Raw genomic sequence first — 15451 nt, 5'->3', positions numbered from 1 at the left:
ATGTGTAACACACAGGAGCACACAGGGTTGCACTTGCCAACTGTCCTGGTTTGATTGTGCCTCTGGAAGTTACTCAAGGGGAAAAGGAGGGTAAAAGAGTGGATGTGTTCCTCTTTAAGGCCTCTGGGGTCTGCTGAGAAGCAGACAAGCACTGCATCTTTTCCTATGCCAGATGCTCTTCCCTGGTTTCTTGTGGGTGCCAGTTTTTGAGGGGTGGGGGACTGTTTGTTTTTTGGTTTTTTAATGCTGTCCTCTCTGCTCTCTGCCTCTGTATTTATACAGCTCAGGAAAATGCTAATCACATCATGATAGATAATAATGTAAGAAAAAATCTAGGAAAAACAAAGCATATAAGAAGAGATGGATAGGAAGTAATTTGTGTTCATCTGTGTTTGATCTGGGTGTTTGAAGAACTGCATTGTCATTAGCAAAGTTATTAGAATGGATGCTATTTCACATAAAAGGAGCTGCACAAAAAACCAAAAGTTGAAAATACCAGCTTTATAAAATGTCTTTGTTTTTCTGGCCTATTCTAGCCATGCACTTGTGGAGGTTTTAGTAACAACCTGAAAACTGTCTGTTTTGAATTGTATAACTTTAGAAGCCAAAGTATGATAGTATTTGATTAAATAAGGCTTGACTTAGGAAGGCAGCCAAACCACTAACAAACTCTTTCTTTAACAACAACTTAAGCAAAGTTTCACAAAATATAAAGCAGAAATTTTCCCAGAAAAACTGGCGAGTAAACTTCTGGGAGCCGGGGTCCTTTGGGCCCTTGTTCACATAGTAACTTCTGGAAAATATATGTGTTGCCTATCTTGAGATAGCAGAGATTCACATAGTAAACTGCAGTATGTGTTGAGCAATTTTATATCTAGCTTAAAAGAGTGTGCAGGCCTTTGAGGTAGCTTACCCTGCAGTGACTTGCTGTTTGTTTAGAATTCAGGCCAGTTGCAGTCTGGCTTGGTGTGCTGGCAGTCTAGTGCCATTGAGGACAGCATGTCTCCGTGTTTGTAACAGGCTTAATCCACTGGCTTTTGAAACTTAGATTTGAATTGGTTGTTTGCTGAAGGTCATATTTGATCAAAACTTTTGTTCGTGCAATTTGTAAAATACTGCTTTCCCGCTAGCCCTCCGAATGGCTTTTAAAGCAGCTGAAGAAGCTTTTTGATTTACCCAACTTATTAGAACTTAGATTAATTGAGTTTGTAATCAGATTTCAAGCATCATGTTCCAACCCAGGGATTTCTTAGTTCGTTTCAAATGTCATTCCAAGGGCAAATTCTGCTAAACTGCATTTTCATGCTTTGCTGAGAAATGATTGCAGGTTTTGATTTCCATTCTGGAATCATTAATATTGTTAATTAGAGTTCTTATGGATAAGCACACTTAAGGAGGATCATCCCTGGGAATTGGGAGTATTATAGTTTGAGCATTTGTTAATTAGATAAAATTGGCATATGTAAGAGTGTCAGATTTGAGGTGTATTTTATGCTTATTTTTGTTTTTAAGAGTGACTGTGGTTGTAGTGATTTGTGTTGTGGGATTTAAACTGGGGGAAGTGTTGGTTCTTGTTGACAGTGGGGTTACTCTTTTGACTTTTTCCTTAGTTGCTGTATTCATATACCATCCTATTACTACACCTTAAATTCTCTCTAAATTATGTTCTACAGTAGTCACATAGGACTTTTGCCTTCCTTTAATGAAATTGATAGAAAAGTCCGACTGCATCAAGTGGGAACAATATCCAGTCTAAAATTTCAGACATATGAATATTGTAAAATCAGTTCTGATGTCCTCTTGCAGATGACTGAGAAACATTTCATCAGAGCTCTTTTGTGCTCCCCTCTGGTGGTTAGTGACTGAATTTAAATTTCTTTTCATCCTGACCACCTGAAAGGTGTCAGGATTGCAGAGCCAGTCAAATGAAAAATGCTTTTTAAATCCTCACTTCACTTTATGTTTTGAATAACAATGTTTGCAAGTCTTTGGGATTACCATACATGTGAAAGATTCATTAGCAGATTTCTCAACTTGTCTTGCTATGTAAAAAGCAAATTGTTTGTAAAAGTCAAAATTAGCCAACTGCTTTAGCATAGAGGATGGATGGGAAATCTGCTGATTAAAGATATTCGTTGAATGGGAGAAGAGTTAGAGCAGAGATGGAGCTTTTACAGCATTAGAGATACAGTAGAAGCACTTAAGGTGTATTTCTTACTTGTGCTTTGTACCACTCTAAGAGAAAAGGAAAAATTCTTTCTAGGAGCCCAAACATGCTGTTGAAACTGATGATATGATCAACATCTTACTGATGCTTAATGGATCTAGATGTTTGCAAGATTAAAACAAATTAACTCTTGTTAGATTGTTTTATTATTTATGTTTGCTATAGGAGTCCTGATCAGTTTTTTCTCTGATACTCTGAGAACCACTGGAACTAGAAACCAGTGAATTTATAAATTCCACAAGTGCTGAGTGCTGGTTTTCAGGCATTATGCAGTCTTATGCTGCCCTGATATGTAAAACAGGCTACTGTAGTCAGCATTTGCAAAAGCAGAAAACTAAGACAAGGACCAATGGTACTTAAAGGACTGGTTCTAGACCTGTGATTTGGTAGGAGAATGATTGTTATCATTGTTAACAAAAGTAACCAGTCAGTTTGTTTTGAGCTTCTGTTCTTTTGAAGGTGTAGTAGGCTACTGAAGTTTTCATGCAATTTTACTCATTATTGTTCAATAGAAATTAAAAATGAAACTATTAGTGTTCTCACAGGCAAAATCAGGAAAGATTTATTGTTAAACTTTCAGAAGCAGGAGCAATTTCAACTAGAGTAATGACAATAGAATGGTGTTTTCTAATTACTGATGTAACATAAGGTTGATGAGGGGGCAGAGAAAAAACTGAAGTCCTTCATATGTGTGTTTAGCTTTGATTGTACTTTGTGCTGTAAAAGCTGATATAGAACCAGAAGAAATTCAAGTTTTGATTGTCTGAGCCTGCTGCCACCCCTGGATGTGTGCTGGATTAGTATATCTGCACCATTTTATTGCTGGGTTCAAACATCAGGAAGAAAGCTGAGTCATATTAATAGACCAGTCATCCCTTCCCTTGCTATATTGCCTGCGGCTTTGAGCAATGAGCAGAGCTAGGTGTGGTGGCCTTTCCTCCACAGCTCTTAATATGTGAAGGCTGAAGGGAAATTTTTGTTCTGTATCTTCCTGTTCCCTTTTTCATAGCTTTTACGATGCAGGAATGTTGTTTTGAGTCTTCATTTTAGATTTTGTCAAAGTAATCAATCACTTACCTGCGATGCCTGTCTCTAGTAATCATGGAATTGTAGAATGGTTTGAGCTGGAAAGAACCTTAAAAGTTCATCTAGTTCCAACTCTCTGCCCATGGGCAGAGACACCTTTCACTAGACCAGGTTGTTCAAAGACCCATCCGAGCTGGCCTTGAACACTTCCTGGGATAGGATGTCCACAAATACACATTTCCCAACTTGCATATTCATGACTGTCTATTGCATCTATTTTAAACTGTGTCCTTTGTACCTTAAAAAAAAAATTAATTCAGGAGTTAACCTGTTGATTAGTGTTACACAGTTAGGTAGATGGTTTTGCACAGGTGACTGATCATAGAATTGTTTTCCTGGATGGTTTCTATTTCAGATTGGAATTGTAAAGGCTACATAAAGAAAAAATGTTCACACTCAATATCAGGATCATTTTAGTGAGAAACATGAGAAAAATGGAAGGAAAACCAATTAAATTCCCTGTTACTCTGACTAATGCATGCTTAGAGTGTGATTGGTGCTGTAGGAAACTGGGACATCCTGAAAGCCAGAGCTATCGTATTGGGGAACCATTGTTACATGATGTATCCAGTGTTCAAGTCATTCGACAGATTCTAAGCCTTTTTTTGAACACTCTGCAAAGTCTATGTAAAATATACAGAAGTAATATTATATATGCAGATCTAATTTGAAATTAAAAATTAACCAAAAGACAAAGTTGCCCATCTGCACTGTGTCATGTTGCAATTTTTTCCACATATTTCTTTTTGAGATACTTTTTTTGGGTGTAGTACATTTTTTTCCTCTTCATTCCATGTGATGGATGTGACTTAAGGGAATGGACATTTGAGAGCTAATACACTACAAAAGCAAAATAGGTTCAGTCATCCTTTTACTTGAGGAGGGCTTTGATAACTAGGGAGGTAAAATTTGTAGATGTTGGGTGAGCATATTGCAGGAAGTGAGCTTCATTTCCACAAGAGTCTCTTTTAATCTTTCTTTAGAATCAGTCAAGGCTATGTTTAAATTAATATGCCAGTTCTGATGCAGCTACTGTTTAAAAAGTGGGATGTGTAAAATGAAAACAGTTGTTCTTTTCAGCACGAATCACAAGTAATAAAAGCTGCATTGCTGGAACCCTTGATAGAAAGGGAGTTAATACAATCCAATCTTCTCTTTGGTAGGACATGAAGGCTTTACAGAACTTTCCAGGGCATACATAGAGTCCACCCAGAGTTAAGATTAAGTGCTTGTATGCTACATCCAGCATTTAGATTTAGAAGTGAGGCCATAGTACCAAATTTGATTACTATCAAGCAAGTCTCCTGGCTGAGGCAGAGTCATGCAAAAAGTGTGCCATGAGTTACAAAGTAGACTCTGGGTAACTGAGTCCTCAAGGCTATGTCCATTATTAAGAGCAAATTTATGCAGAAGCTCTTCAGGAAACCAGTGCACAAATCCAGTGAGTACTGGATGGTATTACCGTTTTGTTGTAATAGTAAAATGTCATCAAACAAAATATAAATACTGAGGCAGAGAGACCGGAAATGTGAAATATCAGTATTAATTAACATCTGAATTTAGTTGTTGATGATGTTGTTCCACAAAAAAATAAAAAAGGAAATTATAAAGCCAGTAGTTTACTTTAGGAAAACTTTCATAGACTGCATGTAATGCATGCCTATTTTGAAATTGCAGTGCCCCTCCTTTTTACCCCAGCTCTGCAGCCTTTGACACTATATTAAACCAATTTCCACACTGACATCTGGTGGTAGTTCTGAAATGCTGTGTTGCTTGAAATGCTATATATGGGAGTTCGCAGGTGTAAGCATCAGTTTCAATCCCCTCCAGCCCTTCTGAAGTGATCTTATCAACATCTTAAAATTTTAACCTGCCATGGTCAGACCAGCTTCTCACAAGGCAAAGAAAGTAATGAACCAATAAGTAATTCCTTAGTATTTTGCTCAGTCAGTATAATGTATCAAAAAAAGTGTCTGTAGTGTGTGAAGCACACAATACTTGAAGTCAATTTCTTTCCCAAACAACTCCTGTGAAAACAGTGGCATAGTTTTATTGAGATCCTGTGACTGATGGTGTGTATATGTAAATATATAAAGATATATGTATCTGTGTGAAGTAAACAAGCTCAGTAGAAGTGCCACATCCTGCCCACTCACATTATGTGGCTTTATCCAGAGTCCAGAACTGTCTGTCATGGTAGGTTGACTCATCTTAGCTCCAGTTCTGATTAGTCCTGTTGTGTGAGTATATAATAAATAGTAAGAGCCATGACAAAGCCCTTCAGAATTTCCATTGAAATGGTTGCAAGGACTTACTCTGTTCTTCATCCTGATATGTATCAGGTTGGTTTTAAGTTCTTTTAAGAAAATATCTCAAATCAGACACCCTGTAGGAGCGATTGGATCAGGAAAAGGAAAGTGTGAAGTTTTATTCTGCCGTGGCTCCATGACTCTAATATTCATCCCCCATCTTATGGGTTACACCATTCCACACAGCCTTTTGATGCATGCATAATACGGCTGTACCTGTAGAGTAAGCTGCTTGTAAAAATAAAGTTGTATTTCTTCATGCTGTGTAAATTCTTTAGTCAGTTCTGGCTCAGACAATCTCCTGTAGGCTCAGCAGACAGCTTTTTATTGAGTTTGTAAATTGTATAGTAGTTCCTTATTTGGTAATTCATTCTGTGTTTGTAAGATTGAGCAGATTTTTGCCCCTATTTTTGCTGCCTTCCATTTCTAGAGTAATGGCAACCATTGGTTAGTCCTAATGTGGCAAAGCTTAGCTTTGGTATAACTTTTGTTTTTTTTTCTTTGACATGTCTGTGTGAACATAAATCAGCATATAAAGAAAGTTCAGTCAAATAATTAATTTGGGCACAGAGATAAAAATGTTTCACATTTAAGTAGTTACTCATTAATATGAATAATATTAGAGAGGTCAAGAGTTTGGCGTCTCAGCCAGGTAGTTTAATATGGCATAAAATTTACAGTCATGAGTAAAGAGGGTCATTCAAGTCCCAAAAGATTGTGAATTACGCATTTGATTTAATCTTTTAGGCAATACTGATCTTCTGAATAGCGCTAACTGGTCTGTTGTATTTCAAAAGGTGTTGGAAAGGAAATCAAGTAATATATTAATACGTGATGCACAATTGCTGGAAACTTACAGTAATTTTATTTTTTGTGGCTTCAGATTAGCCTTAATGTGCGTGTGTGTGTATTAGCACACACCATGGAATCAATGCTGGTTATTTTGAACTTGTATTAATTTTGATTTATTAATTTACTTAAACTTGTTGCTTACTGTATTTTTACACATTTCTGCATACTTACTGAGCATTTTCTCTTTATCTTTCTTCCTATTAAACAGGCATTATTGAGACTGCAGACCACCTGGATCGTGAGACTACTTCGCATTACTGGCTTACTGTTTATGCAACAGACCAAGGGGTTGTGCCCTTATCATCTTTCATTGAAATCTACATAGAAGTTGGGGATGTTAATGATAATGCTCCTCAGACCACAGAACCAGTTTATTACCCAGAGGTCATGGAAAACTCGCCTAAAGATGTGTCTGTCATTCAGATTGAGGCATTTGATCCAGATTCAAGCTCAAGCGAAAAACTAACCTACAAGATTACAAGTGGAAATCCACAGGGATTCTTCTCAATAAACCCCAAAACTGGTAAGTACAATGCAGTATTTTATTTTATGTATTAATAAATTAATGTGTTTGCATAAGTGTATAAACCAGGTGAAATCGAAATCTTTGGTTTAATGTTGAAAACATGCTTTCACAATAACTGGAGTTAAGCTGGTATCTTGGGCTGTGTCAATATTAGTAAGTTATACAAACATGTAGAAAAGGATATGAGAGTGGAGCACATGGTTCAAAGTACTTGACATCCACGTCAGGCTTTTGTGAAGGCTCACTTCTGAGTAGCTCCACACTAGATTGGTCAATGTCCATGTATTTTTATAGTGCAGTGAGTATACAGTAAAAACCCATATTTTAGTTTTGTTTCATCCAAATAGTTTTTAGTTGTCCTCATGGTTTTTGTGTCAGGCCTTTTTAAAAGTCATTTTTTGGTGGTGGTGGGGAGGAAGTCATGTTAGTCTAAGCAAAATAAGCCATTTAATACCTGCAGACTCACTTGTCCCACAGTCAGAAGATACTTTTTGTAATTAACTATTGCTGCTGCTAGAAATGCATAATCTGGAGGATTATTTTCAGCTGTGGTTTTTATGCAATGAAAATAAAGAGTCTGAGTTCACTGGTTATTTGGAAAGCTTCAGAAAAAAACACTGAGGTTTTAACAGGGGAGTGCAAACACAAGAACCAGGTGACCTTTTAGTAACTGAATTGCAGGTACTGAAAAGTGTGTAGGACAGACAGATGGGAAGCACAATAATCAGTCTTAAGTGAAGCTACCCAGTAATTTTGAAAATATTTTAAGGGTTGCTTACCATCCCTTCCTTCTGAATGTGGAGAAAATAATACACATATTGGATGTTTTTCCCACAGTTTAAGGCTAGAGAAGAACTTGGAGGTTTTTTGCAAGGTTGTGCCCAGCTTAGCTTTTTATATATTGTGTTTAGGTATTATTTCACAGCAAAAATTATAAGAGATGCTTTTGATTCACTCAGCCAGGTTTTTTTTTTTCTCACAATTCAGAGAGTTTTAGATTAGAAGTCCTGCAGAAGTGTGGTGAGTGACTTTAATCTATTACAAACCCAGTAAGTACAAGGGAGCAGTAGTTTTATTAATTTAGCTCTTGCCCATTCATGGAAACAATTTCAGGGGACTTAAAGGAACAAAAATGGAGTGGAAAAAAAAACATTTTGAAGGCTATGGCCTTCGTTTTGTTTTGTAGTTATTTCAGCTCAGGGTATAAAATACTTGTGTACTTTATCAATTGCAATTGCCGTGTCAGCAAAGCTCGGAGTGCAAACACAGATAGGTTATTTGGGTTATTTCTGCCTATAGCTTTTTTGTCAGCATGTGCTGCATCTGTGAAAACACTGCCAAGAGGGACATATGAAATAGCTATAGCAACGGAAGATATTTAGTATAGTTAAAGTCTTCATCTAAATACTATATTTACAAAATGTTGGTTTTAGAGAAAAGGGAGCCTGAAAAGTAAAGCAAGACAAATTCAACCACAGTCTTCTAAAGTGAATGCAGAAAGTGTTTGTATCCTTTATTTCTATTTGGTCTACTCTGTCTCTTTTTTCTCATTTTACACGATGCAAAAGAAAAAAAATCTGCTTTTTTATCTACTTACTTGCCCTTTCTGATTTTGAAAAAGTTCTTTAGCCTGCCACTTTGATATTCTTAGTTGTCTCTCAATATAATACTGTTAAAATTAGAATAAAATTGCCTGTGAGTTGGGTGGAAAAAAAGTGACTGCAGTATTCAAATTGCAAAGGAACATAAATTCTACCTCCATTCATTTCATCATTACTCTATAACTGGCCACTTGGTTTTGGTTATTGTTTCCTTAAATATTCCTGCAGGTCATTTTCTCTTCCTCTTTCTTCTGTTCTTTTCCTCCCCTTTCAGCTCCCTGTATCATCAGGTGGTATTTTCCAAACTGTGTTTTGAAAAAAGACACTACTGTACCTCCCTTGCCGAAGTTTTGACGTAAAGAAATTTCTTTATTCCTATTTAATGGGTAGAATTAGGGCACTGGGAGGTTGTGACTTGTCTTCAGACAGAGTTTGCAGTTTTCTATGTTAGTAGCTTACTGTGATCTCATTTGTATTACTAAGGGACCTTGAGAGAGAGAGCTCAGCACACTAGATGGTGAAGTGATAAGGAGCACTTAATAGAAAAGGAATAAAGATTTTCTGTCAAGAGAGCTTCTTACCTGCCTTTACTGTGGCATGCATACACTAGAAGTAAGCAGTGCAATCCACAGTCCTCAGTTTGGTGTTAAAGAATAAAAAGCAAAAGGGCAACTGGAAATAATTAAATCATTATATTTCAGAATACAAGCTCTGGGAATAAAAGAATCTCCCTCTGATTTACATTCAGCAGAAGAAATTTTTTTTTTTTCCCCCAGTATAATTAAAAGGCCAGGCTTAGGTATTCACCTATCATGTGCCATTCATACCACCCTTCTCTGGTGTCTATTACTGTTAAAATTGTAATGCTAGATAGACATGCTTCTCAACAGACATTTTAAACATAGTGAAAGGGAAAAGTGGGCAGAGCAGAGAAGGGAAACTTGTTCCTAGAGTGCATTCAGACAATTCAATGGATATTAAAAAGCTGCCTTATATATATTGTCTTCCCACTTCATGTGCTCTAATGGCCCATACTGCCTATCCTGTACATGACCAGTTTGAAAATGGTAGTCTGCAGTGGGCACTAACACAGGGGTTGAGTTTTGGCTGAGGTTATCAAGTTCATAAGTTCTCAAGTCTCTCTTCTGTCTATCAGATATTGAATATATTTAAACTGAATAGATCTTATTTTGTGTGAAAGTGTTTTCAGTAGAATTGACATGTTAAGGAGTTGAAAAAACATTTTAAAAAACAATGGTTATTGTTCTAGTTATAACACAGTGCGTTTTATCTTCCCCGATCAGTTAAAAGAGGGCTCAGCTGAAGAGTACATTTGACTAGAATTGGAGAGATCAAGTCTTCTCTTGTTTGCTCATGTGTGTACATTATCCTTGTTGTACCCTGTGAAGTTATCACACTGTAAGGTATTTGTCCGAGGAAGAGAAACCTTCCCCAGGGCCCCAAGTTTTCCTTCCAACCACAGGGGAGATGGGGCTGGAAAATTAATCAAGTCTTTTAACTGTATCCTGTTGAAACATTGAAAGTGACAGTATGAGTTAAATATCTGCTGTTGTGCATCCCCAAAAGTGAGTTGAGGACTGTAATGGCATTCAGTTCAAGTTAACTAAAAGCTAGGATTCTTGGGGATCATTAAGTTGGGATTCTTAAAATATGTGGTGACTGTTAAAAATACAGCTTAGGGGGTAATGTGTTATTATTTCTTCTCCTGGTCAAGGATCCATTGTTTCCTTTCTCTTTATAAAATTTAATGCTAGGGTATTGTGTGTCCATGGTTGGAATTCTCACACATAATAGTAATACAGATTATAAATAAAAACAACCTACATGTAACACTGTATCAAGTGAAACACTGCATTCTGTTCTCCTGATGTAGCTAATACATTTCTAGAACTTTGTGAACTCCAGAATGAGATGTCTGTGTCTTTATGCAATAATCCTGAATTTTTAGAAATGGATATAGTTCATTATTCACAAAAAGAAGAGCTTCCTTTTCATGACAAGAACTATTGATTGACTGATTCATTTCTCAGAAATGCTGCGGGCTTAAGTAGTATCTGATGCTTCTTACTGCAATCTGTTTCCAAGCACCCCCTTCAGTAAATCTTCACTGACACTTAAAAATGTATTTTATATTTCAGATAATTATAAAATAACTTAAGGAAACACTGCTAAGTTTTTCTTTGCATGCTATTTCACTTCTTGGAACAGGATATATAACACGATACATCACAGGACTTTTTGTAATCTTTTCACATATATTTGGTCTTACATGAAAGCAAATGAAATAACATTTTATTTACCTTTGGAGTTTCCATGCAATGAAAAGAAAGTGCTGTACATATGAGCTGTCCAGGTAGAATAAAAATAGTTATAATAATATTATTTGCCAGAAAGAATGAGAACAGAAAATTGTGGAAGAGAATGCCACAACTTTCATGCTCAATCTCAACACAAATGTAGACAAACCTGCAAATTATGGTAACTACTTTATATCTGCTTAACTTCTTGCAACATAGCTTGTAATTAAATGCAGAAGTAATTGACAAAGTGGAAGAGTTGCAACTCATGTTAATACATTTAGGTGGAAACAGTTGAAGTTGCATGATTTGGTGGCTTTTCCAAACACATTCCTGGGACTCTGTGGTTAATCTCAGCACTTAACACTAGAGCTACTGCACTGAGGCTCAGAAAAGATTTGCACATTGACCAACACTCATGCACAGCAGAGGATTATGTAGCAGTAAACAAGTTCTGAGATCTGTGCCTTGGAGCTTAAAATACATATACAATGCTTTTATAAGCACATGTAATACATACGGTATGTATAATAGTGCTTTAGTACTATTTCTGTTTCTTGCAGGTGTGGTTTATTTGCTTGTCAGCTATTTGGGTACTTGTAGAACTGAAAAGTTTCACATATAGTTGTAAGCTCCATGTCTGTATTTATAAAATACATTTGGTTATTTTAATGCTTGGAATAAACTACTCAATGTTTCTATTTGTGTTTACAAGAACACTGTCCTATTGAATAGAAAAAATTATATTTTTCCTCCCCTTTGTGCCTATGCTTAAAATATTTTAATTTGCTTTTGTGCTTTTGAGAAGTCTTGGAAGGATGACACTTGATAGCAGGATTGCTTTCTTAGAGAAAGTGGAACAGATAATTAGTATGGCATCTACAGGTAGTAGCTGATGATACCACTGCATATAAGTGTACATTTATGAGTCAATGAATTATGATTTTATAATTTCTAATATATTTGGATTTAGAAATTATATATTTAGAAACTGATCTGTTAGTTTCTCTTCAAAAGTGTTATTGTATTCATTTTACTAAAAGCTTTCAATCAAACCATGTAATTTCTTTCTGTCTGAGGAGGGTAGGACATGGATGAAATATGAGCTTTCTGTTGCACCTAGTAAGAAGTGTAGGGGTGATTTGCAAATGAGCTTCCCAGTTTAAAATGTTTGCTGACAGTTCCCCAGAATGACACTGTCAACCGAATTCTTTTCCTGTGGGAAATGGGAATAGTTTCCCATTTTGTATTTTTCTTCTAGCTTTCCTTTTTAAATTGTGGGATGGCAAATGTCATGTGAAATTAGAAGAAAGCTATTACCTTTTAAATTACTAACAATAACTCAGCAAGTCATATGTAAAATGTGGAAATCGAAGAGCTAGGAAGAACGTCCTAAGTTGCTATACAACTAGAGACATTAGGCTGAATTCTCTGTAAACAAAAAAAGCTCACTGAATTCCCTGAACTCTGTATCAGTTTCCATATGGATGAAATAGTTGTGCTATGCCATGTTTTTTAAATACGGCTGCTGCTCAGTGTTATAGGCTCTGTATGATGAATATCTCAAAGATTGCTGAGTTAAGGTGCCTGAAAAAAAGTTATATTGCATTATAAGTGCAGCATGCACACTAGAATGGCAAAATCTGCGTTCGCTTAGAGAAAGGAGTTCCAGCTCTCCCTAGTATTACTGAGCAAGAAAATTGAATCCTAACCAGGTATCTGTATAGTGCTCTTATAGACTTTTTGTATTACCTTGCACATATATTCAGGCTAGAAATAATTTCTGATCTTTTGCCCAATTGGTAGGCTTCTTTCCACTTCCCCAGGACTTAGTTACATTTGTTGTGCCAACCAGATTTGGCTTGGGGAGGGAATCAGGGCTGGGTAGCAAAAAACACTTTCTTGAGAAGTCATGCCTTACCTCAGAAATTTAAAGCAATTATAGCAAATGAGGAAGAGAGTTACTGTGCCATATAACAATTTTGGTTCATATTGGCTGAAATGCTGATCACAAAATTATAGCTTTCTATGCTTTTAACGAAACTGGGTGTGAAAATGATGCATGCTTCTGAAAACTAGACTTGGGTTCACAACCTGGACAGGAGAATGCCAGGAAAAATTTTGAGTTGTTAACTTTCCCATGCTTAGGTTTTGCAGGTGTAAAATAAAAGTAATTGTGTGACCTAATTACTTGGGAGTGTTGTAAAGCTGTATTGATTTATATATGAAGCAGTTTGGTATTTATTATGAGAATATTATGGACGTACCTTTGAGGAAATTGGTAATCCTATGGTGTAGGAGATAGTCCATTTAGATAAGGGTATTAGTTGGGGAATTCAGCAGAAGCTTTGAGTAATTGCCCACTTCAAAACATAACTGTATCCTGTGCATTTTACACAGTAACCTTTAATGGAGAGTGTGTTTGTGTCTGTCTGTTGGTCTGTCTGATTTGGAGACCAAAGTGAAATGGGAAATGGGTACAGCTGCAAACAACTTCCATTGGTTTCCGATAACACTGGAGAATTACTTAGTGAGGAAATGAAGGGTCAGTGACCACAGAGTAGTATTGGCTTCATTTTAACAAAGGAAGTCTTTGTTGTTTAACTACTTGTGGGTTTTAATCCCAATTGACATAATATTTTGGAACTTGGATAAAACCAGTGTTAGTATATTGCACGCTTATGTGATTTAAAATTAAATAAAGATCAAAATGCTGAATTTTTTCATGTAACTTCTGCAGCTGGTAAGCAATGGCAGGCTCAATTATTGTTCACTTATGTCACACAGCTCAAAGTGTATGTAGTAGCCTCCATGTGCTCAAGTGTTTACCTGTGACATGGAGAAAGTGAAGTATTTGATTATACTGTCTCTAGGATAGATTTTTTTCTTTACTGGAAATGTAACGAGAATTAGCCCAAATGTTTTTAAAAAGAGTTTAATTTTGCAAAAAGCTACTTTGTTTTGCCTTTTTAAAAGCACTTGAAGTGCTAGGTCTTTTTTGTAACTGGGAAAGCAAGTTAATATCTGAAATTTCTAATAATATTTTCATATCCACTCACTCTACACTATTTAGAGATATAGCATCTGCAAATATAGACATTTTGCTATAATAGAGGCAGCTATTTTTAAAATTACTTGAAAGCATGAGACAGCTTTATGTAGAGAGAACTTCTTTTAAATCTTACATGGCGGTGTTGGGACTTTATTTTATTTGTTCTCTTACATCCCTTTGGAAAAAGAAAAAATTTGGGAAAATAAATGGGAAGCACAGCAGTCCTTTCCTTTTCCATTATTTGACCCTGGAACTACATAAAAACTTCAGGTTGTGCTTTGCATGATCTGTGTTGTAAACCAAGAGTAGAAGAAAGTGAAGTTCTCTCAATTTTCCCATGTTGTGATGCAGCAGTCATGGAAACATAGGCTTGGGTTGGAAGAGACCTTAAATCTGATCTGGTTCCAATGCCTCTGCCATGGGCAGGAATATCGCCCACTAGATCCGATTGCTCAGGCACCCATTCAGTGTAGCTTTAAGCACTTCCAGGAATGGGGCATCCACAACTTCTCTGGGCAGCCTGTTCCAGTTCTTCACCTCCCTCTGAGTATAGAATTTCTTCCTAACATCTAATCTAAATCTTCCCTCATTCCCTCTCCCTTGTCCCATCACTGTCTGCCCTTGTGAAAAGTTGCTCTCCTGTTTTAGAAGCCCCCTTTAGGTACTGGAAGGCAGCTACAAGGTCTTCCCAGAGCATCGTCTTATCCATGCCAAGCAATCCAAACTCTCTCAGTCTGTCTTCATTGAGAAATGCTTCAGCTCCCTGATCATTTTCGTGGCCTCATCTAGGACCATCTAACGGGTCTAAGGACCATCCCCAGGGCTGGAATGCAGCATTCCAAGTGGGGTTTCACCAGAGCAGTGTAGAGGGGCAGAATCCCCTTCCTCAACCTGCTGGCCATGCTGCTTTGGATTCAGCTCAGGATGTGGTTGGCCTTTCGGCCTGCAAGTGCACATTGCAGGGTCATGTCCGGCTTTTCATCCATGAGAACACCCAAGTCCTTCCCTGCAGTTTATCTCAGTCTGCTCTCAGTTCATCTCCCAGTCTGGACTCATATCTGGGGTTGCCCTGACCCAGTGCCTTGGCTTGCTGAAGTTCATGAGGTTCTTGTGAACCTACCTCTCAAGTTTGTCCAGGTCCCTCTGGATGCCATCCAGTCCTTCTGTTGTGTCATCTGCACCACTCAGCTTTGTGTCCTATGCAGACTTGCCAAGGGTATATTTGAAATGATAATAGAACCAGACGCTCCCTGTATCACATGTTCTTTTGAGCTGGAGTATACAATATGCAAGACTATAATTCTAGTCAAGGAAGAGACAGTGATCAGATACTGTTGTGAGCCACTTGGAAAGTCCCACATTCACATGTGCTTTCAAAGATAGCAGGCTTTGCTTGGTAGGATCTCTGAGTAGTGTAACTTGAAGTTGTGTATATAACAATGCTATAATATTAGTATTGATTCATTTCATAATAAGAAAA

General features: G+C 37.0%; 1 protein-coding gene across 1 annotated transcript in view; it reads left to right on the top strand.

Annotated features, from left to right (window-relative positions):
- Nucleotides 1–15451, top strand: part of FAT1 (FAT atypical cadherin 1) — a 102525-nt gene that overhangs the window by 28478 nt on the left and 58596 nt on the right. The window contains exon 3 of the mRNA XM_041427914.1: nucleotides 6683–6997. Within this exon, the coding sequence (XP_041283848.1) occupies nucleotides 6683–6997 (315 nt within the window). The remainder of the gene's footprint in view (nucleotides 1–6682; nucleotides 6998–15451) is intronic.

The sequence above is a fragment of the Onychostruthus taczanowskii genome, unplaced genomic scaffold (assembly GCF_017590055.1).
Source record: "Onychostruthus taczanowskii isolate IOZ18803 unplaced genomic scaffold, ASM1759005v1 scaffold12, whole genome shotgun sequence".
NCBI classification, from domain to species: domain Eukaryota; kingdom Metazoa; phylum Chordata; class Aves; order Passeriformes; family Passeridae; genus Onychostruthus; species Onychostruthus taczanowskii.
This window is presented reverse-complemented; position numbering and strand designations above follow the sequence as displayed.